Genomic DNA, 22,941 nt, shown 5'->3' with positions numbered 1-22,941 from the left:
CTTTGTCTGTCACAGAACTTTGTAAACATCTGTTTTTAAAGGTGCTATAAAAATAAAGATATTATTATTATTATTATTGTTGTTGTGAATGATCTGTAAAGAAATAATCAGTGTTAACAGCTCACAGTGTCGCTGGTTTTCACCATATACAATTATTATTTACAGTCTATGGTATTGACTTCTCTTAATTTCTTTCTTTCTTTCTTTCATTCTAAAATAAATGCAATCAGCTTTCTGAGCGATATTCATCTGTTTTCTGTTAAATAATTACAAGTCGAGATTACAATTTAATAATGTAAATAGCCTATAGCGTCACATTTTTTACTTGATCAATATCTTTATTGTCACTGTTATTATCCCTCTATTAATAATAATAATAATAATAATAATAACAACAATAATAATATCTTTATTTATATAGCACCTTTAAAAACAAATGTTTACAAAGTGCTGTGACAGACAGAGCAAATACAACAAAACAACAACAGAAGAGAGATGAACAGAGAGGGCAAAATTGTAAAAATTATTGTAAATATTGTAAATTAAAAGTATTAGCCTTTGTATTTACAGGATCTTTATCATTTTCCTTTACCCTGTCTTTATCACAGCGATAAACTTAATTTAACACATTTGTTTTGGATAATGCATCACTTAGGCCATGTACAAAAGAAACTAAGAGTTTATGGATTTTAAGTGTGTCACTACAAGAGGCGGACATACAATTATGTAATAACAATAGACTGTAAATATTAAGGCAATAAATATAAGGTAATATTTACAGTCTATGGTAATTAAGCAGGACCCGATTAATAATGTATTTAAGTAAAAATGTCACAAAAAAATTACAAAAAAAAATGGATACAACCAAAATCCAAGAGACAAACATTAAATGAACCCACGATGCAGACTTTGATTTAAAAAAAAAATTGCCTCATTTTAAAATTCCCAGCTCTTATTCTGAAGGCCCTACACCCCCCCCCCCCCCCCCCGCCTTTTTTTTTGTGCTCTTGTTTTCATCTCTCTGCCTGCAGCGCCACCTGTAGGCCACTGCGGCCCTCCGTCATTATCTTGGTGGAGAGGGCTGGAGCATGGGTGCTTGGAGAGAGGTAGGAGGAGGAGGAGGAGGGGGAGGGTACTAGCAGCGGAGATTTGAAACCCACAAGGAGTGAGGAGCAGGTTTTTGTTTTGAGTCGACAGATGACAGCACACACACATCGCTCGACGCGGCGCTGATCAACGTGAGATGGGACACACACATCTGCTGTTGGCAGCGCTGCACAACGACACGGAGCCAGCTTCACGTTACTGTCGATGACCTGCAGCTTACACCTCGGACTGTTTGACTTGCACGGTAGGTTATATCCCAGTGAATCTACACACCATTTTTTTTTAGCTGCATCTCGTCTTTAAAATGCATTCTCAGAAAGTCCCCGCAGCTTGAACGCATTTGGATAGCCTATACGAGTCTCTGCTGTGAATGCAGCCAGTGGCGTTTTAATGCGTTTTAGAAACAAGCAAATGAACGCAACATTATCCATCTCAGTGCATCCTTTGACCTTAGTTATAACTTGCAAATCTGCCACTTGCAGGCTAAAGGGAAGCTGAGTGACAGTCCTGATATTTCCATCCGGACCTGGTGATATGAAAGGCCTCAGGAGACGCTGATGGAGCTCCAGGAGTTGAGCTGGCTGTGTCTGGTGGGTCTCTTCCTTGCCTCCTTGCTCATTGTGTTGGGATGGTTGCTCCAGTACTTGGTGACCGTGCTGCGCCTGTGGAGAGCCAAGAGGGCAGCCAAGCGGGACGGAGAGAGAGACTCCTCCTGGAAGAAACCTCCCCCCCAGAGCCAGACTGGAGGTGTCTGGGACTTCCTGCTGAAGCTCCGCTCGGGCCAGGGTGGAGGAGGTCCCACATCTGAGGCTGGGGTGAAAGGCTTGCTGACCTCTCTGTTCTCCTTCAAGTCCTTCAGGGAGCAGTTCCAGAGGAGCTGGGTCAACGCTCTGAACGAGCAGGCCTGCAGGCACGGGGTGAGTGAAAGAATCTGAGGGTCTTTTTAAGGCGCGAAGGAAGAGGAGAGGTGCAGCACAAATTTATGAAAACACGGTGCCGGCATGTGGTGGGAACGCGCCTAAGGTTACTCCGCTAAGCAAGGAGCATAAATAGTTAAGCAAGGGGTTGATACTGCTGCCTGTGTGCCCATGTGGGCTGGAAGTGTGTGCAGGCAGAGAGGTGGAGGTGTGGGAGTTGGAGTGTCTAATCGGTAAGAGGATGGGGAGCAGAGGCTTGCGTAACAGCTCTGAATCAATGCACATATAAGAGTGGAGAGGCAAAGGCAGCCACAGTACAAACACCCACGCCTCTTAAAAATAGTCGGATACCCCTGACTGTGGGGGGGGGGGGGGGGAATGGATGTGTGCGATCAGTAGGAAGAGGCAAGGATCAGACAGGGAGAGTGTTACAGTGTCTTACATTTCCTGCTGCTTATAACCTAAAGCAAGCGAACTATTACTAAGAATGGATTAAAAAAACCAATCAGGATGTTTCTTCTTTTTTTTCTAAATGATCTGCATTCTTGTTTGCTGTGCCGTGGAGGAAGACGTGTTTTCATAACTCTGCATCAACAGCTTCACACTCTACTCTGGTGTTTCAGCGCGAGACACAACTGCAGGCCTTTGGCAGTCCAGCACGTGTTAGAGGCTTATCATAAGTTGCTAAAGGTCTCTCTCTCTCTCTCCCCCCTCCCCTTTTTTTTAAAAGTAGCTCCTTTGATCCGTGTGAATCAAAGTCTGCCACACAGTCAGATGTTTCCTCTGAGCGCTGGAAGAGGAGACAGATCCTCCACCTCCCAACCCACCCACAAACTGTGTGTGTGGATGCTGAATGAGAGATGAGTTGTAGGGGAGTTTAAAAGGGGGTCGGATTGATCTGCGGGGTGAACCTGCACAACAAAGAAAACTCTTGACTCATAAGGGTCAGCTCACCTCGGCGGATTGAAATCACCCTCAGCCGATGTTCAAGTGAAGCGACTTAAAGGGATCTAAAAACAAACAAAAAAAAACTGCTCTAAAAGGAAACATTGAACAGCAAATCATAATACAAGTGTTTTGTGTTTTAGCTGATTTCACTCGTACAAGTGGAAAATGTGTCCCAGTATAATAATTGAATTAAACACTTTTACTTTTTCTCTGTGAGAGGTGATCATGATAAGTTAGATTTCCTTCAGATAGAAGTGGCTTACAGTGAAGTAAGTAATAAATAACCCAAAGGCATGACTGACTCACTGAGCGTAGTGCCCAATGCTTTAAAGGTGAACCTTTGAAAAACCAAACAAGATCATAAAACAAGGCGGAAATAAAAATCTTCCACCAGTCAGTAAAAACAGGATACATGTAAAAATACAGAAGGAAGATAATGAACCTTTTGCTCTCTGGATTCATACTCTACTGGATCAACGTTATCTTAAGTTATGTCCTTTGAATCATGCTGTTAATTTCAGGTTTATCAGTTTTGTAAGTTTGTGTAACAAAGTATTGAGTTATCACAACATATACACTAATTATACTGATAATAAATTATGTAATGGTTAATAAGTTACTATGACTAATAGCTTCCACAGTGTGCAGACTGCTGTCGTTGGAGATCACTTGCTTGAAGAGAAGCTAACAGAGCTGCTTTGCAGACTGTGATTGCTTCGTGTTAATGCTTCCTCATGTGAATCCCTCATGCTCTCGGGATGTTCTTCATGAATTTTCTCTGCATACCAACGCATGATGTGTACGGTATGCAGCATGGAGCCCGCTCAGTCAGCTCGTATCTGTTTTCATCAAAGTGCGGAACATTTTTTGTTGTAAGAGGTCAGTGAACCGCGGGCTACCGACCGACTCTCTTTGATTGATGCTAAATGAGAGCGTGCCACCTTACAATGGCCCAATTAGTGACCTTTGTTGCTCCCGGTTACCAAGACACTCCAAAACACTGGAGCGAACCTTGGCTGAACTTTGACGCTAACGCTGCCTCGCTCCCTATTTGAACATTATGAACTTCTTGTAGGTGGGATAGATTTATTAATGGAACAATAATTTGGCTTTTGGCTGTTTTAACACATTTGAGGACTTTAAAGGTGCACTTTAGATTTGGTAATAAAATGTGAAAGTTGGAGAAGTGAAACAATTCTCTGCTATATTTTCTGAACTAAATACACAAACTTTATTCAAAGAAAAAAATGGATCCCTGCAGCACTGTTTGGAGCTAAAAAAAAGCGACCAGGAGAGTTCCGGTTTCACTGTTGCGGCCCCCCACCATAACTTCTCACGTAGCATTTTATCTTCAAACAGTGTTACAGGGACCAAATATTCCTCTGAGGACAGTTTGTGTGTAGAGTTTTGAACATATACCACAGAATCTGTACATTTCTGTGCACGTTTAAGATCACTACTTTAGAAATTAGATTACTTCCAAAGGGTTTTGTGATTTTAAAAAGGAGGTTGCTGTTAGTCTTTTTGTTACGTAAGACCCTCATAACTTCACGGTTCTCAGTGTGTTTGATCTGTGATGACTGGACTTGTGAAGTGCTTTACAGAATCACCAGATACAGAGCTTTTACTTGCAGTTACAGGGTGTATTTAGTTTATTTGAATATCATTCTCCAGACTTGGTAAACACATCAGTGTTTGAGGAGACAGAGACGAGCTGCATGCGTCCATATGTCCAATGTGGTGTTTAGTTTGTGAAGTGAGAATGTGAGCCAAAGCTCCCTGGGCACATTCATCACAACGAAATATTTGCCAGTCATTGTTTATGCCTGCAGAGCAATCTGTTTGTGTCTGGGACGTATGCAAATCACTTGTGTGGTTGTTAATAAAGCTCTGAAGTTAAAACTGATTTCGTAAATCACAAACATGTGTTGCTAAATATACACAGAACAACGTATGAGCACCAAGGTAAAGACTCCATCCTTGTCTTTGGAGATGCATTAAAGGTTAGAGTATTGTTGACTCTTCAGATGTTCATGATAAAGTTAGAAAAGCCGACTAACTCTGTCTTTCTGTCAACATGCTGAGACTCAGAGTTGTACCTTATGGTTCACCGATCCTCCTGCCTTTTCACTTGCTCCCTTAAATCTGGACTGGAAAAACCTGCTGTGGGGCTTTGTGGCAATTATTAAGTGTGGCCACCAGCAAGTAGTCACTTCACATTCTTTGCTTCCTGCAAACACCTGTCACCTACCAGGCATACCAGGCCAATTTCAAAACAGCCAGTTTGACCAGACAAACTTTCCAAACTACCGTCCCATGCAGTCTCATCTACCGTTGATCATGTTTCTGCATCGGAGCAAACGTGAGCTTCCCCGGAGGAGCAACAGCGTGATAAAGATACAGCTTCAGTGTGATCATGTGGGGATTAGCAGAAAATCCCATTTATAGCATTAACCTAAGTACTTGTGTGGCATCGAAGATTGATGCTGACGGAGGTCTTTAAATAATTATGATGAAATTCATCCAATCAAAGACAAGTTGAATAAGTTAAAGTTTTTTTTCCCCCGTCTCCTGTTCCAGTAAACGTCTTTGGGTTTCAAGCTTTTGGCTGGACCAAAGAAGAGCTCAAAATTATTTCCAACCGCTCTGAGACTCATTTTCTGTTATTTTTAGATTCATTATTTTTAACTGTTTTGGAAAATAAACTCAGAATATCACAAGTTATAACTGAAATTCATGCTGTAATTTACCGTTATTATTGATCACTGGCTGGAGTTAAGCTGCTCGTTTTAGTTTAGTGTGATAGCAATGACATCACTGTCAGGGCCCAGAGTGAGCGAGTAAGGTCCAAAATGTTTTTTAATGGAGCCGAATAAGTGCACAATATAATCCACTACATTTAAATCCCTATATAGGGAGAAGGGGATGAGGGCGACTTTTCAGACACAACCTAATAGGCTGTAAGGCATTGACCTCCACATGTCATGTTGTCAATGTGAAGTTGCCAGGCAACCAGGGGACACTGACAAAGAATTTCTAATAACCTTTAGAATAAAGATTTCACAAGTGTCAGTAGCTTAGTTAACTTTTTGGATGCTTTCATGGATACCCAGTTCACTACCACAGAGAGAGAAACACCATCCTGGACCTCCTCCAACCGTCCAATGGGAATGAGCAAACACGGCAAACTTACAGAGCAGCTCATGCTGTCTCACTAATTTTGAGTTTGATGTCCTTGGAGTTGAACTTATCCAGAGGGGAGCCATGACCCTGACCCCTGAAATCCAGTATTAAAAGAAAAAAAAAAAAAAAAAAAGAACAAAAAAGGACAAGCCTACAAAAAAAATGCGTTATGGGGCTGAATCATGACAGCAACATGGGGGGGGGGGGGATGTTACATAAACATGGAGAGCAGCAACACATGCTACAAGCTAAAGCACCACGTTGGCAAGAGATAACGTGTCAGTGTGTTATCTAGATTCTTCATTTAACAAACTTAGTCTGGAGATTTTTTTTAATTTTTATGTCAATAAGTTAAATACCAAAGGAAAATTATAAGGTGGATGATTCTGAAAAGGTTGAAGAGATATTGATTGACTTAAGATGCAGATTTGATGAGACAATTGCAAGCTTATGGGGAAAAGAGTGTAGCAGCGCTGATGTGTTGCAGCTGGGGTTTAGTCTAAAGATATACACCAAGTCTATAGTCTTTAGCTCCAGGCTTTGTCTGAGTTTCTTAAATGTGGCATTAAAGGACGTCCTCTTTATTTATGAACACACAATGTATGTTTACAGGAGTCTCGATTTTTGTAAAAAATTAGATTTTAAATAGATTCATAACTTACAAACATCGAAGTGCTCAGGCTAGCTGTTTAGATCTGTAAAATGACAAATGGAGCGTCAAGAAATTCAGCCAGTCTCACAGATGACTGGAGTAGATCCTGTAGTATGTACTAACTCAAAAACAAACTTTGAATTATGAATCCAGAATCGTTTTGAATTGAGAATCTATTATGAATCGAATCGTGACCCCAAGAATCGAAATAAAATCGAATCGTGAGACACCCAACAATCCAGCCCTAAGTCTGCACTTTCTTACATGATGGTAATTTCCATGGAGTCACCAGTAACTATAGCTGCACTTGTCATGCACAAGCACTTGAACAATTAAGCATGCTAAGTGTATACCTCTAAAGGGTCTTGTAAATTAAACACAAGCCATTAAACATGGTTTGCAGACTTTTGCTCCACTCAAATCCTGTCACACAAAGACATTAAAGACACATAAATCTGAACAGGAGCATAAAAACTACCCCTGCATTTGTATTTGCATGACTCAGCTGCTGTTGTTGAAAATGTCTGTATGCTGAAGTATTACTGTGGGAGTCTTTGGATGTAATCTTGCCTTGGCAGGAGGACTTGATATGGAGCTTCTCAGATGTCTGACTGGATTAGTTGGGTGCACTGGGCTTGAAGGACTGGCCTCTTCAGACCAGCAGATCATAATCATATTGTCAGACTCTTCCTGCTCCTGCAGCTGACACATGATGCCAAGGGTTCAGTGGGTGGTACTGTAGAGGGGGATTAATAGAGCAATCGAGTGTGCATCTGCAGGGAAGGAAGCTCCGAGTCCATTCACGATCTGCAATTATACAGAGGCTGGTGATTAGCTAGAGGACACAGTTCACTTCTTCCCTCTCTGGCTGTGAGCTGCTGGTAGATGATTAATGCCCCCAATGATTATGTTTCAAGTAGATTCTTCTTAACGACAGGGGACAACAAGCACTCATTTGTTTCAGTCACAGCTGGCTGATTACATTCACCTGCAAGTTTTACTCAAATTGACTCAAATTGACTTTTATTCTCACCCACCGTAGTTATTTATTGGCCACACAGCTCCTTTGACTCAGCATTTAAAGTGGAGACACACACTCTTAATTATTCTTATATCAAATAGTTCATGAACAAATTGCTAATGCTAACGGAAGCTGGATCCTAAATGCTTAACAGAAGTCCTTACTTTTCATAGTTTTAATGGCTGTGTTTGACACATTATGTCGTAGTAGTTGTATACAGCTACACAATCAGCTCTTCAAATGCTGTAATTATTTATAACTTTGAAAATAATCAGTTGAATCAGCTTGCTACAATGTAAAGCTAGCATCACTAGCTAAAGCGAAGGCTAAATGCTTACAACTGCATGCTAAAATGCTTTGAATGAGACTGCATACATGCTAATGTCAGTGAAAGTTTACCTTAACAGTGTAACATAGTTCTGAAGCACCTGTTAGCATACTTACTTTGTTTTGCATTTGTGTTAGCATGCTAACATTGCAAACACACGTTTACATCCCAGTGATAGTAACGGTAATTCATTTTGTCATGTTGTCAGAGCAGTGGGCTTGTGTTTGGGCTAACATATTTCTCTAAAGCTATTTGGAAACATTAACATTATATTTAGGTTTGATTGTTGTCTTAAAGTAAAAGAGGTGAAACAAAATGTAAAAATAACTTTTTCTACACCACAAACATTTGTACCTTTTTGCTGCCAAAACCTGAAATCCACGCTGCAATTAGAAAAGGCATAAAAGGAAGATGAGGGTCAACAGGAGCCACAGGGGGAGTGTATTTCTGGCTGACCCACATGCTTTTCAGACAGCCGGACCCAAAGGGTTGACGCTGACGAACCTGAAGTGACACCGTGGATGTCCTCAGGAACGGTCTCTCTCCAGAAATATCTTTAATATACACTGTGGTGGTTCACAAGGACAAACGTGTGGTGATGCTGCTAGCTTTGGCCTCTCCATGACAAAACGAGCTCTGTTGCTTCTGCCAGGAGGATACACAACACCACAGAGCACCAGATGGCTATCGAGAGGCCAGTAGATGCAACAAAAATGTTTTGAGTCCAGTCTCTTTGAAGGAGTAGAAAGATAATGAACAGGTGAACATTTAGATTCTCTACGTCCTTTTATACAAAATATATAAATGTTTTCCAACCTTACTTTATTGTCAGGACACGGATGGACCAAAATAATTGGAAAGACTTTACCTTTCTGACCAAGCAGGTAAAAACTAAAAGCCTAGGCTTTTAGCCTAAGGCTAGAAACCTGTATACTTTGTATTTTACATATGAAGCAATGTTCATTATGTGTCCCTTATAAATAAACAAATACATAAACTTCAAAATTTCAAGCTAGCACCATGGTCAACCTAAGCGGCGACCTTGAGTGGTAAAAAAAATAATTCACTTGTGGAAGTGCAAAACAATTGCAGTTGCTCAAATGTCCACTTGAGGCAGGCTCCAAAAATAAAGAAATCCCCATTTGAGCCCATGTTAAAATACAGATTTTTACAGCAGAAATAAACAAGCTTACTGTCTGGATCTGAAAACAGGTTTGTTCTCTTCAGCTCGTTTCTTTACCGGGAAAAAGTTTAGTGGGGAGAATGTTTACATTAAGGCTTAGAGTTATGTATAATTAGGTGTCATAAGGACATGGCTGATTTGACGGACAGGCGGGCGTGTTGTAGCTGTTTGCAAAAAGGATGGACTTGAACTCCGCTAAATCCTGTTACTGACCTTAAACTTTAGGCTTTGTTTGTGTTTTGTTCATTGTTAGGACTTTGTTGGCCAAATAACAAACTAGTGGAGCTGGATGGGCTTGTTTCCGCTAACGAGATGTGTTTGCCTGCTTCTGGATTAGCCAGAGGTTATTTGGAGTCAGCATGTCCAGTATGGCAGCCGCTATCATCAGCTTTCACAACGCTACAACCGATGGCTGGCGTCATTCACACTATGTCCATGTTTCATACAGTCTATGAGTCAGCCCTAAAGAATACAACTCTTGGATTAGAGTTCAGCCCAGAGAGTGTTTGTTGTTCACAGCACCGAGCGCCATAAACAACACCGACTTTAAAACAAATCTGATGACATAACCTTCCCTTAAGCATGCGAGAATTTGATTGACAAATATTGGCGAGCCTCTGCTGCCATGTGTCCTGAAGTAATCTGCAAAATGATGAGGTTGTCTTTTTCTATTTGTCATATGTATTTGTTAGGTTTTACATAAAAAGTGACAAATCTAAGATGTAAATGTGAAGTGACTCCTCTCAGAAAGATGTCTCTGGATCGGAGGGTTTTTAGGTTTAAATATTGGCATATTAGGGAGGACGTCTGGTGGCCTTGTGGTTATTTGACCTGCCATATAGGTGCAACGAATGTGGAATAGAAGTCTATGTATAGATCAATCTATATCAACACACAAAAATGCAAAACTGATGTTAACTTATGATTGTTTTTTGCTCTCTTTATGTCCATTTTTGCAAGATTGTGTGTGTTCACAAAAACAGCCTGACATTTAGGAGAATTCTCTCACGTCCTCTTGCCAACTCAAATTAGCCTCACAGCAAAAATATGCGGGTGGTGTTCGACTGCAGTGACGCAGCTTTCACTAAAGCAACATCTACAAAACCACGCACAATCACGACCACGTGATTATTGGGTTTCTCTAACGCCTTTCACGATCTGAAATACATCACATCATATTTGTTCTGCACTCTGGATGTAATGAACGGCTGGGTGACTGAGCAGTTTTAGAGGCTCCAGCCAACCGAGGTGAACACAGCCGGTTGTACTCTGCGGTCATGTGACTGCAGTGTTGAGTCCAGGGAAACCTACGTAAGCTTGCAGCATTGCACTTGGCTTTTTGCCCTTCTGACTGGAACACACACACACACACAGACACACACAGATACACACCACAGACTTTCGTTATATCATCCTCCCACCTCTGCCCCGCCTCCAACGTTGTGTGTGATAGTGATTGGACTTGGACCTTAGAGGAACATATGTCCTGACAATAGGGGATTTGTGTTCCCTGGCTTGTTTCTCCTGAGACCGTTAAAGCCGGCGTCTGAAGCAGATCCTCTGGCACGCTCACACGGTGAGAGTAGGCCACTGGTGTTGTCACGTTTCCTTGTGAATCTTGTCTTACAACTGAGACAATAATTCCTCTTGTTAGGGGTCTCTTCCAAGTCTAACACTCCCACAGTACAATCTGCCTGGCTGTAAGCATGACTAAGCATTGACCAATGCAGGCTTGATAATGGATGCTGATAGGTGAAGTAGAGGCTCTGTACTTTTTTTTTTATTAGCCAGATCCAGGCAGAGAATCCACAAGCTTATATTCCCTAGCAGTCTTTGGTCAAACATATGTCGTAATGTTTTTGCCAGCACCTTCAGGCATTATTCATCCGAGTGCACAAATCCACTGAGCAGCCTGGAGAAAAAAAACAAAAAAACAATGATGCTTTGCCATTTATTGAATACACAAGCATGTTTGTAGAAACTGCTTCTTAACATATACACTATGGCTCCTCGCAAGAGACTGTTTATTAAGAGTGTTGTAATGACACATGAGGAGTAACCTTTCTTCATCACAGGATATTCCTGTTGGTGCAGAAATTGGGAGAATGTTCTGGCAAGTATAGTTAACCAGCAGTAAATAAACCTGTTTTTTTTAAAGGCAGGGAAAAGGACGTTTGTGTACTGTAATGAATAATAAATACAACATTCATAGTTTTTTTTAATTATTACTTTATTTCAACAAAAGACAAGGCACCAAATATGAAGAAACTAGTACATGAAGCCTTACAGCTATGAAATAACTCTGTATAATTCAAGTAGTTCACAGCTGTAAAAGAATAATCACAACATGTTTCTCGTAAAAGTTGTATAAGAGGGGAACCTGTTGGTGTACACGTGTGGCTGGCAGGCATTGTGAGTGGAAAGGATTGACAACCGCAATTCAGATTTCTAATTTGAACAGTTTTTTTCAGGCCGGCCACAAAAAAAAACATCAACAACAAAAAACTATTTTCTTCATTACTTACGGTCCTCTGAAGACAACACTGTAAAAAAGTCAAGACAAAGGACAAACTGGCTCCCCTCACATCCTTCTCCTCTAGGAGTGTCGAACAGATTGCTGATTTCATACAGCTTTGGTAGCTGCTTCATTTGGGCCAATCAGGAAGGAGCTCTGGGGTGGAAAGACAAGAATATTATACTCAAAGAAAAGAACAGTCACTTTGATTAAATTGTACTTTAGTAGAAGTAAAATTACTGGTCTTTAAATTTACACTCAACTAAAAGTTCAAAGTAATGCTTTACTGAGTACTTCTGTTGATACCTGAGGGGGGGGGGGGGGGGGGGGGATTAAATGTAATGTGATCTTTCCTCCTGTCTGTGGTTAGATTATAAATCTCCAAACAGGTTGTTGAATGAAACAACACCTTTATAATAAACCGCAACAGCACATTTTGAAAGTAGAAAATGTGTGCTCAAACAGGCCCTTTTGAAGAGTTTCCCTTTGTGACATCATAAAGGGCAGTAACCCCTCCCCCAGGTGGGTGACACTCCCACAGCTAGGTGTTTGTTCTGCCCTCTGAGTCTGCCTTCTCAACGTAAAGTATGGCATGGTGCAAGAAAGCCCAAACCACTCGAGCCCTTCCAGAGGGGGCGTGGTCAAACACAGCTCATTTGCATTTAAAGCTATAGACACAGAAACAGCCTGTTCTGAGCAGGGCTGAAATAGAGGGGTTTATAGGCATGATCAAATACAGGATCAGAGTGGATTTAGAACACGAAACTTCACAGACATGTTTTGGGGAGCTCTGAGACTTATTAAAACTGGTTGAAAAGGGATGACACATGCCTTGGCATTGGGATTCGGTAGGAAAAAAGGGTTTCAAAACATTGCTACTTAAAATTCACAACATTTGCATTTACATTGAAATGTTACAGCAGCAGCAGCAGCAGATTCCTTTTTCTAACCAAAGATCCAAGAGCACAGGGACTGCCAGCTAACCAGCTACATGAAAGGCTGCAAACTGCAGTACAAAATATTGCACGTCTACCCCAAGTGTCTCTTCTCACTCTCTTATGTAATATTTAGGACATTTGTTCTCCTCCCTCCGTCTCCTCCAGAGCTCCATCCAGATCACTTTTGACAGCAGTCTCCAGCTAACGGCTGCCTCTGCCATAGATAGCGTGACCTGCACTGACCAATCAGCACACAGAATGGTGAGTAATCTAAATGTATCACGTTCATTAACACAAACAGGGATTAACATCTGAAGCCGACATTTCTTAGCCACTCACCCATTAACATTTTAATGAGGGCAAGACATGAGATGAAATATCCTGGCCCAAATTTCAGTGTCATGTCAAATGAGCTGCAGATGAAGACACATTTTCAGGATGTGTGATAGAAACAAAGGGATTTTATCTTCAGTCTTTCAGTGCTGTCTCTTCTTGTTTTGCAGGTGTTACACTGTAAATGTTGGGTGGACACAGTGACATTTCCTGTGACCGTCACTCAGCAGTCACATGCTGCCGTTTCCATGGACACCTATCAGATCACCATAGCACCTACTGTGGCACAGGTATAAAAGCTCACCACCTGGATTTTCTTTTGCAATTTGCACATTCGAGGGGAGGCTTCTAAAACAAATGACAATGACAGAGATCTATTTGCATTGTTATTCAAATGAGTACAAAAACATCACATGTGATACAGTCCGCACTGTCATGGTCATGTGATGAGGAGTCTTTTATAGTTTTATTTCTTATGACAGTCAATATCCTCTGTTTTATTTCAGCAATGCACGTGTGTTTTAGCCAAATTAAATCAGAATCAGAGATACATTATTTTAATAATATTTGGCTGTTGCACTTGCTGTTATACAAGATATGACATGAAGATAAATATGAAATATTAATTGGAATAAAACAATTACTATAAGCAGAAGTACAAAAAGTACTGAGTTCTGCATAGTTAGGATTCATGAAAGAAATATTGACCAGTTGAGTTTCAGTGTTTCACAGATGCACATAAACAATGAATAGTGAAGGAGTTTATAGCAGCTGACAGTGAAATTAGTCCCGGGTCAGACCGAGTGTCTGACAATCAGAGGGTGAAGTTCAAAAGCTTTTGTGGCCACTAACAGGATTGACTTCCTGTTGTGTTCTGAGGTGCATCATGGGGGAATGAGTCTTGAACTGAAGGTGCTTCTGTGCTTCACCAGTACCTTATGGTGTGGATGGATTTCATCATCAAAGAGGCAACATGGTCATGATGATCTCGTCTTTTTCCCTGATTATAATGTGTTTTATGTAGATCTGGTGCATTATGGGTAATGTGCAATATGCTGTTTGTTTGTTTGTTTGTCATGGGTATGTGCTTCTATTTTTACAAGTGGATTGTTGTTGGTTTTATTTTTATATTTTATTGATTCTACTGTGGAGGCAGCTAAATGTATACAACACCTGAAGTCTAAGACAAATCCCCAATGAGTCAATACAGTTTATTGCATCCCATTCTATTGCATTGCAAGTATCACTTTGCATCGCATCGTATGGCATGACACGTAGCTTGAAGAGCATCCTGCTCTCGGAGAGTTCAGCTCCACTCCCACGTCTTCACTGGCCTCGCGGATCAGTTTGTTCAGTCAGTTCGCATCTGCTGCCCTCAGCCTGCTGCCGCTGCGCCCAACAGCAAACAGGATTGCACTGGCCTCAACAGATTCAAAGAACATAGTCGTGCAGATGTTAAATCCTGTAAGTGTGTTTTTTCCATCTGGACTTAACTCTTTCCACCATCTAGCTTTAGAAAAGAAAGTCTTATCACCTGATTTTAAAAAAAAAAAGAGTCCTTTACATTTTTTGTTTCTCACAATTTCCCTAAATTTTTAAAGTGAAATGTGACCTGATAGTTTACACTGTAAAATGTGTTTCAGCTGCCAGTACGGTCTGCCTCTCTTAGGAGGAGGAGACCTTGTTTAAATTTAATTATCAAAATGAAACAGTATAATTAGTTGAGGGTTTTCACTGAATAAAGCCGGAGATTGACACTATTAACAATTCCCTCGTTTGTATTCAACACAAGAGAATCAACAGGACAAAGTTTTAATGGGGTAATTGTGTAATTGTCCATAATACAAAAGAGAGAGAGAGTGTGGCTCCACCCTCCGCTTGTCTGAACAAAGCCTCATTTCCCTAAACTTACCTTTCTCCTGAGATTAAAGCATCTTAAAGGAACAGTTACTATGAAGCAACATCACAGTCACCTACCTGCCTTTTCTAAACTAAATGAACTAATGTAGATATGCACTGACAATTGACAATGTCGCCTCTATTTCTCACACCTTCTCCCTGTCTGTCTGCATCAGGTGGCTGTGTTTCTGGAGGAGATGGCGGATGAGGGTCTGCTGATGTCCTGGACTCTTTCAAAGCAGCCGTCGTTTACTCTGAGTGTGACTCCCTGCAGGCTGCAGAGACAGGTGAGAACGTCTGATACTGATCCCCCCTGATACACGTACGTCGGCCTCACGCAGCTCTGAAGAACTGATCAGACTCGGTATGGAGAAGCCGTGCACATTCAAAACAGAAAACACACATTATTCAAATGCTTCATCAATCTCAGTCAACACGTCGTGTTTTGCATGCGAGTCACTCTCGGCCTCATTACGCTCCTCATGAGTCATGGAGGAAATGCCGTTCTGAAAATAGCTGTATAAATGTGCGCTTGCAAGCCATGTCATGTCTTTTTGTCTGAAACAGCAACAAGGTCTATTAAGGAAAAAGATAGATGCTGTTTCTGTTCTGGACAAAGAAAAAAGCTCTTTTGGGAAAAACACTGAGAGTGATTAAAAAAAATAACCTTTCTATTTTTTTAATTCATGCTAATTAGCGAGTATGAAATATTCAGTGTTCAGTCCCCCAGAGGTGCAAGGCTTCTCAAGCAAACTAAGAGATTAAAGCAGCCGTGACAATTCTTTTGTATTTGTGCTGCTTTGATATTCTTTTAATGACAATGATATGAGGCACAAAAAGTGATTAAAAGACCCAATTTCTACTCACTTTTCTCAACTCTCCCGCTCCAACACATCCTTCTTCTCCATCAGAGCGCTGAAGGTAACGCCGACCTGGACACCATTAAGGGACTGATAGAGGACACTCTGTTCAGCACTCAGCCAGCGATGGTCCTCAACCTCAAGACTTGCGTGTCCTCCTTGGTAAGAAATGTTTAGGTTTTAATAAAAGTCAAACTAACCAAGACTTGTTTTATGACTTGCTTAGACTGAATGTTGTATTAAACATCCTGAGTTAAACTGTTTCTGCTGTGGAACCCCCCCCCCCCCCCCTTCACGCTCCCAGGCCCCCATGGACCATCTGTCTGTGGGATTAAACTCTGCACCCCAGAGCGTCTTGGTGAGACGACTACTGCTCCGGCAGCTCGGGGCGACCTTAAGTAAAGGTCAGACATTCTCCCTCTGCGTCAGATCATATCCGCCCGGCTTCCTGCCGATTGCCGAGGTCTCACTGTGTCTCTGTGTGCACGCAGGTCATTTCTCCAGATCAGGGGAGCTGTGCTGTGTCCTGAACCTGGACCAACCCTCCACAGAGAGGTCAACAAGCTTCCTGTCTGTGCCCGGCAACCCGAACGCCCCGCTGGAATGGGGCGAAGAGATTTCACTGTGAGGAAGGCTCGAGCTTGTGTGCTGTTCCTGCCAAAACATTTTCTTAATCACTTTAAAAATTATAACTTCTAGAGATGCACTTATGTTATCGGTAGAACAACGGTATTCGACATCAGTCCTGTTGACAAACACTGGCCCGTCAGACAAAAAATATGACGCATCAAATGAATGCTGACAAGCTCGTATAGCTTACTGCTGATTCAGAGAAGAGTTTGATTTAAAGCAGAAGAAGTCACCTGTTTGACAAACTGACTTTTTTTCCTTTTCAAACATGAATGAAAATGTGGGCAGTGTGGGAGTCTTACACCGTCTCTAAAGGTTTAGCGACCTGCGGTTTGTAAGACATGTTCCATTGACATTTCAAGAGGAGGGATTAGTAGCCAATACAGTCAAGAATTCTCATGCTGTCAAGTCATTCTCATGCTGTCACAACTTAAGATTTACAGAAGCTTTAAAGGAGAAATCAGCCTTAGAGTTGCAATATTCCTTTAATTGTATTTCTTTGTATTTTGCGGTTTCCCTTTAAATCTAACGTGTGTTTTGTCCCTGTGTGTTGCAGGGAGCTCGGGCTGGAGACCAAAGAGTTGAGGGTCAGACTTCTGGAGCGAAATGGAAAAAGGGAACGTAAGGCACTGCTGCTTAGCAATTTACTATTGGCTGCCGTTCAAAAGCCTGATCAGCATGAATGTTTAGACTTCTTAAGCAGATTCATTGATGCCTTTAATGTGCTGTTGGCAGGCTGCGACGGTCTCTCATAGCATTTTTTTTGGTAACGTAGAAAATGTGAAAGTGCTAAAGAGAACGTTTTAATGCTTTTTGATTTTTTCTAATCTCCATTAGAATTCCTGCCCGGCTACGCCTCCATAGTGTTCGACCTCTGCCACAAAGTTCCCACTGGTCAGCACACACTGTCAATCAGCCCCGGCCACGGCTTGGCTCCACACGCCACAGTCACAGCAGAGGTGAGTGTAGAGACGCAGCACACCGCTGTAAAAAAAAAAAAAACACTTTCAAAGCCATTCTCATGCTTTGAAGTGTGCTGTTACATCATCGCAGTTTATTATCTAACTGAAACAAAGATTCACTACAAAGGCCGAGGCAGCGTTGTATAACAGTGGTCCATTGTCATGCCGCTGACAGCTGTCTCTGCAGACTTGTTGCCTTTTTTTCCTTCTTGTGATTTACATATTTTTCAAAGACAGCAATACAGTAACATCTGCTTTATGTCTGCAGGCCAATATTTACATTAACACCACCTGTTGTCCTCTACATCTCCTGTAACCTGTTATACCCACACTGGTAATCAAACTGAAATCATCCCTGCAGATAGATGAACATGTCGGTTTAGATAAAGCTCCTGGGTTTCAACGAAGTCTTTCCCTGAAGACATTTATTTGCTAAATGAAAAGTCCAAAGCCATAAATACATACATTGTTTGTTTCTTTAACTCCTCCAGCTGCTGTACGTTGAAGCAGAGGAGCCTCGCAGCACCCACAATGCTTTGCCCCACCGTTCCTCTGTCACCCCCACTAAGAAAGTGGATGTGGACCGGACCATCATGCCAGACGGAACCATCGTCACCACCGTGACCACCGTTCAGTCTCGACTCAAACTGGAACGCAGCCCAGGTTCGTTTGACAAATATTACAATCGATCTTGTTGAGAAAATGCTGCATTTGAAACTTCATTATATTTCTCTGTCAGTCATAATTTCATGCCTGTTCAGATGCAGCCTGCCTCTATTTCTAACATCTTCTAACCCTGTTAGAAAAGTATCACCATGTTCGCAACAGAAGAGAAAAACAAAAAAAGTGTTGTGATTATATTAAAAGTGACTTTGTGGGATGCATTTCAGGTGAGTCTCCTCTGCGGACGCCATCCAAAGTGGAGGTGACGGAGAAGAAGCCCACCATCCTGTCAGATGCCAAAGGCAGCCCCAACCCGAGCAGTGAGTTCAGGCTGGAAGGCCAGACGTTGTTTTACATAACAGATGCAAAGTAGGCTAAGCAGCAGGCTGCTGTGTAACATGAGAGGAGAGGAATGCACCTTTCAGCAAGCATCATGTCCTCTCTGTGCAGGTACTCCTGCTCAAAATCCTGAACAGGGCTTTACCGCTGCAACCCGCCAGCTTAAATACAGGAAACAGGATTTTAGACTTGGAACATAAACAGGATTACCTTTTTTTGCTGATAAGAATATATATATAATACCTCTTAGAAATTAAAAAAGAATAAAATACAAATATTTGATCAAGCATACATTTTCAAATTGATGTGCACTACACTCAAAATCTCATATTGAACAGTATTTCACAGTGAACTAGTGTAGTGCTGATTTACATATTTGTGTTTTGTTGCTCAGAGAGCAGCCGCCTGTCTAATGGCCTGGATCCCGTTGCAGAGACGGCCATTCGGCAGCTGACAGAGTCGGCATCCAAAGCAGCTCGGAAGACCCCGACCAAAAGGAGCACGCTGATCATCTCGGGCGTGTCCAAGGTCAGAGAATTCAAAACCTCGTTTCAATGCGGTGGCTTGTTGAATTGGTGCAAACACTGATACATCAAAACTGATGTACTTTTTTTTCTTTCAACGTCGTTGAGCTCATCAGTGGGAGGTCAGCTACTGGCACATTTTTTTATATATTTTTTACTATAACTACAATAACAGGTCCAGAAAAACTCCTTCTTTTAAAGGAATCTCAGAATACAATGACAAGAAGGTGAAATGACTTTGAGCTAAATTTAGTCCACAGGCACAACCCCACTAGGATCACATTACGGCAGGATGAGAGTCTTCTGACCTGATTCCGTTCTGAAAGCCGTCAGCGCTGTATTCAGTGGCTGCATTGGAAATATGACACAAAATTATATGCTTTTTAAAGGGCATCGTTTGATTCATTATGTCTGTCCCTCATTAGGTTCCGCTCTCTGAAGATGACTGTGCGCTGTCCAGCGGCTATGCTGCAGCCATGGATGCAGCCATGCATGGCAACCATTATGGTGCCGGGCATTACCAGGATCCAGAAGAAACCACACCCTCCGACGTGTCGGAGCGTCCGTCTGTGGACGATGTGGAGTCAGATACTGGTTCCACTGGTGCCTTGGAAACACGCAGCCTGAAGGACCATAAAGGTAAGCCAGGTGTCCTTGTTTGTGCTTGGTTCAGGGATTCAATTTATTACAAGAAGAGGTTTTATCTGACGGTAAGTTTTGTTATGAAAGTGTAAATGAAATATTTCAATTATTTATAATCATAATAATAGTTACATTGAAACATTGTGCATTGTTTTGTGATGCATTACCCCCAACACTGTTTAGGAATAACAAATAGTTCACTCAAAATGCGTCACTGTGTAGTTTCAGCCTGTAGTCTGTTGGCTAGTTTAAATGTCAAAATATGTCTTTAGCAGAGGATGTTTATCCTTTGGATATTTTGGGAAAAATTAAGAACATACCCACTTCTTTAGGCATCACTACACCACTGACTACAGTCTCTGTATATATGGTGTGCAAACAGACAACTCTGCCATAGGAGCCCCTGATGTTGAATAATTGAAACATATGAAAAGATTTTTTACCCTTTTTGTCTTTGAAAATGTTACCTTTCATTATTTTTGCACTCATTGTTATTCTTTGAAACATCTCCATGAAGTTATAAAATTCATTGTACAACATGTTTTATAGTCTTACATAATTTCATCAGAATTTAATTTACAGGCTGTATGATATGAGCGACTCTTAAGTGCTTTTGCTGCTGCCCTCTGGTGGCCTTTTTGCAGCACAAACTGAACAGACCAAATGGATGTTTGAGGGGATTCATGCTGAACTGTCTTGAAAACCAATTGGATGAGCCTGCTTTCTTACAGTATCAGTGAACTGTTTCATTTAACTAGTAGTTGGCTGACTGGCCAAGTGTTTTTGACAAAGTCTCAATACTGCACATGTGGATTCACATTTTGACACATTGAAGTGTTCTGTCTGTTTGCTGCAGTGAGCTTTCTGCAGAGCGGGTCGAAGCTGTTGTTCCGCAGAAGACATCGAGAAAAGGAGTCCTGCCTCAGCCAATCACATGAAGACATCTCCAACATGGGCAATAACTTTGCTGCTGCAGCAACCAGCAGCCGTAAAAAGTCTGGCAGCTTCTCCAGGCGTCTCATCAAGCGCTTCTCTTTCCGCTCATCAGGAAAATCAAAAGGCAAAGCCACTGCGACCAACGGAGGAGCAGGCTCTCTGGATAACTGACAAGCCAGTTAGGACATTTTCTCATCTTGACTGTAAGACGACCGAACAAGGCAAGAATCCAGTTTCGACAGGGTGACACCCCAGGTGGGTTATACACCTTGAGATGAGGATACCTCTGGGAGGTCTTTCCTCTGGAGAGAAATAGTTGCACCTTCAGGACGGACATCATGATAAATCAAGTAACTCATTCTGTCTAATTTGAGAAGAAATCCTCTGCAGGGTCATTGGCAGGTAAAAGTTGCATGGAAATACCTCATGCACAGTTGGAAAACAAACTACAGTGAGGGTATTTTAACAAGAATACCAAGAATGTCCTGACATTATGTAATGACATAAAAGGCGAGTAAGATGCAGCTGGTTGCACTTTGAACTCTTAAGGTTGTTTTTTTTTTTTTTTTTAAACCGCACATGTAAAATTCCTGGGTTGTATAAAGGTAATTTATTATTATGTGGATCTAATGAAATACAGTGCTTTTTATTTGACCTTCCAAAAAAAAGTCATCATAGTTGCATTGCATTGTATAATAAAGACATTGTTGTGTTTTTCCATGCAAAGGTAATTTAAAGCAAAAAAAAAAAACACTCTTCATCTAGCTGTTGATTTCTGCTTCAACATTAGAATGTTTGTCGATGTTGTATCTTATATAAGACGCTGAAAAAATAATATATTTACTGTACTCTTTAATTTATGAAAGTACTGTCTGTACATCATGACACATTTCAGTTTACTTTTAAAACTTCAACTACCAGGATACCTACCTGACCAGCTGGTAATTATGTTTGGATTTTGTGTTTTTTTTAATTGTGATTTTTCTTTTGGTTGAAAGAAGAATGATTTCCTACTTTACGCGTGGCTTCTGTTGGCTCCATTTGAGCCGAGTGCATCAAAACTATTTATTAAGACTCCAGTCATGCTCATATGGATTTTTCTTATCGCAATAACAATCATTAACTTGCATATATATCCGGGGTGATGCCTCGCAGGGTTGCAAAGCTTTCACTTGCAGGAAATGCTTCGCTAATAATCTTTTAACTAAACCATGCAAACCCTATCCTGTAACTACATAAAGGAGCATCATCATGTTGTAGTTCTTCTTGAATAATTATGTAAGTCTTACATGAGTGATAATGCAGGTAAAGTTCTCCAGTTAAGATTGGAAAAAAAAAAACAATGTTTAGGAAGCATTAAGAGATTGAAAATGAAATATGAGCAACAGGACTGTCACAGTTTCTGAAGAGGTGATGGTCGGAGTTAAGAAACGAGTACAAACTCAGGGCTAGAAATGAAACAGAAGTTGAGTTTCAAGGAAACCCGCTGTGCCCTGTAAAGGCACACTGAACCAGTATGTAAAAATGTACATAGGGTTTTGGGGCATTTGTGTGATACAGAGAAAATATAGAATCTGCATTTTTTTTTTTTTGTTGGACATCAGAAAAACCAAATTACTTTTGACTAAATTATAAGGTGTGTTTTCTTTCATGAATAAAGGGATTTTTATTGAAAAGCGATCACAGAGGTTGAGCCACTGCAATCCCAGGGACTATGACGAAAAGTACCATGTGCTTTACAACCATTTAAAATGCTGAGAAAAAACAAAGCCACTTCATTGTCTGAAGGCACACAATCTATCCTGTCTAATGCTGGAATGGGAAGCAGATAGCCGCTGATATAATCTTAACAAATGTGTGATTTCTGTTATATTTGAAATGTGTAATTTATTGCAAATAAATTATTTTTGGAGCATCACTTCTTTGGTACCAGAATCTGGGCTACTGTGGATATATTTCATTAAGGAGTGACACACACACACTTACCCTGAGGTTCTGTGTTTTAAACAGCAATACATTTGACCTTATGATGCGTAATGCTTTTCATTTACACTGAGGTGTGAGGATTTTATTTTCACGTGCAGCTTTGCTCAGCTCAGGAGATGCTAAATATAAAGATGAAAACAATAAATATATGCATACCAACAAACTTCTTCCTCTTATTTTAGATATTCAAACATACCAACAAACTTGAATGCCCCATTCATATATATTGATTTACTCACTTTTTGCTTTTCTCTTCCTGCAAAATTGAAAGAAGCGCCAAAAACTGGTGGAGGGAGGGAACCTTCTCGATTGGTCTTTCACGCCCGCCTCTCCCCCTTACTACCCATTCACCGAAAAGGAGGAAAAACAAAAGCC

The 22,941-nt window shown here is 41.1% G+C and overlaps 1 protein-coding gene across 2 annotated transcripts; it reads left to right on the top strand.

Annotated features, from left to right (window-relative positions):
* The first annotated feature begins 987 nt into the window (after positions 1-987).
* On the top strand, positions 988-22,498 carry c2cd2l (c2cd2 like). 2 transcript variants are annotated; one of them, XM_020646180.3, is made up of 15 exons: positions 988-1,351; positions 1,590-2,024; positions 12,958-13,053; positions 13,296-13,415; positions 15,201-15,311; positions 15,936-16,046; positions 16,189-16,288; positions 16,376-16,508; positions 17,071-17,135; positions 17,352-17,473; positions 17,968-18,139; positions 18,367-18,459; positions 18,912-19,006; positions 19,428-19,641; positions 20,501-22,498. In XM_020646180.3, the coding sequence occupies exons 2-15, from the start codon at positions 1,665-1,667 to the stop codon at positions 20,749-20,751; spliced, it is 2,043 nt and encodes a 680-aa protein (XP_020501836.2). In that variant the 5' UTR covers positions 988-1,351; positions 1,590-1,664; the 3' UTR covers positions 20,752-22,498. The 2 variants fall into 2 exon arrangements, with proteins under 2 accessions (XP_020501836.2, XP_020501835.2); XM_020646179.3 differs by having other exon boundaries at positions 989-1,351; positions 18,873-19,006.
* The last annotated feature ends 443 nt before the right edge of the window (positions 22,499-22,941 follow it).

The sequence above is a fragment of the Labrus bergylta genome, chromosome 14, assembly GCF_963930695.1.
Source record: "Labrus bergylta chromosome 14, fLabBer1.1, whole genome shotgun sequence".
In the NCBI taxonomy this organism is placed as follows: Eukaryota; Metazoa; Chordata; class Actinopteri; order Labriformes; family Labridae; genus Labrus; species Labrus bergylta.
This window is presented reverse-complemented; position numbering and strand designations above follow the sequence as displayed.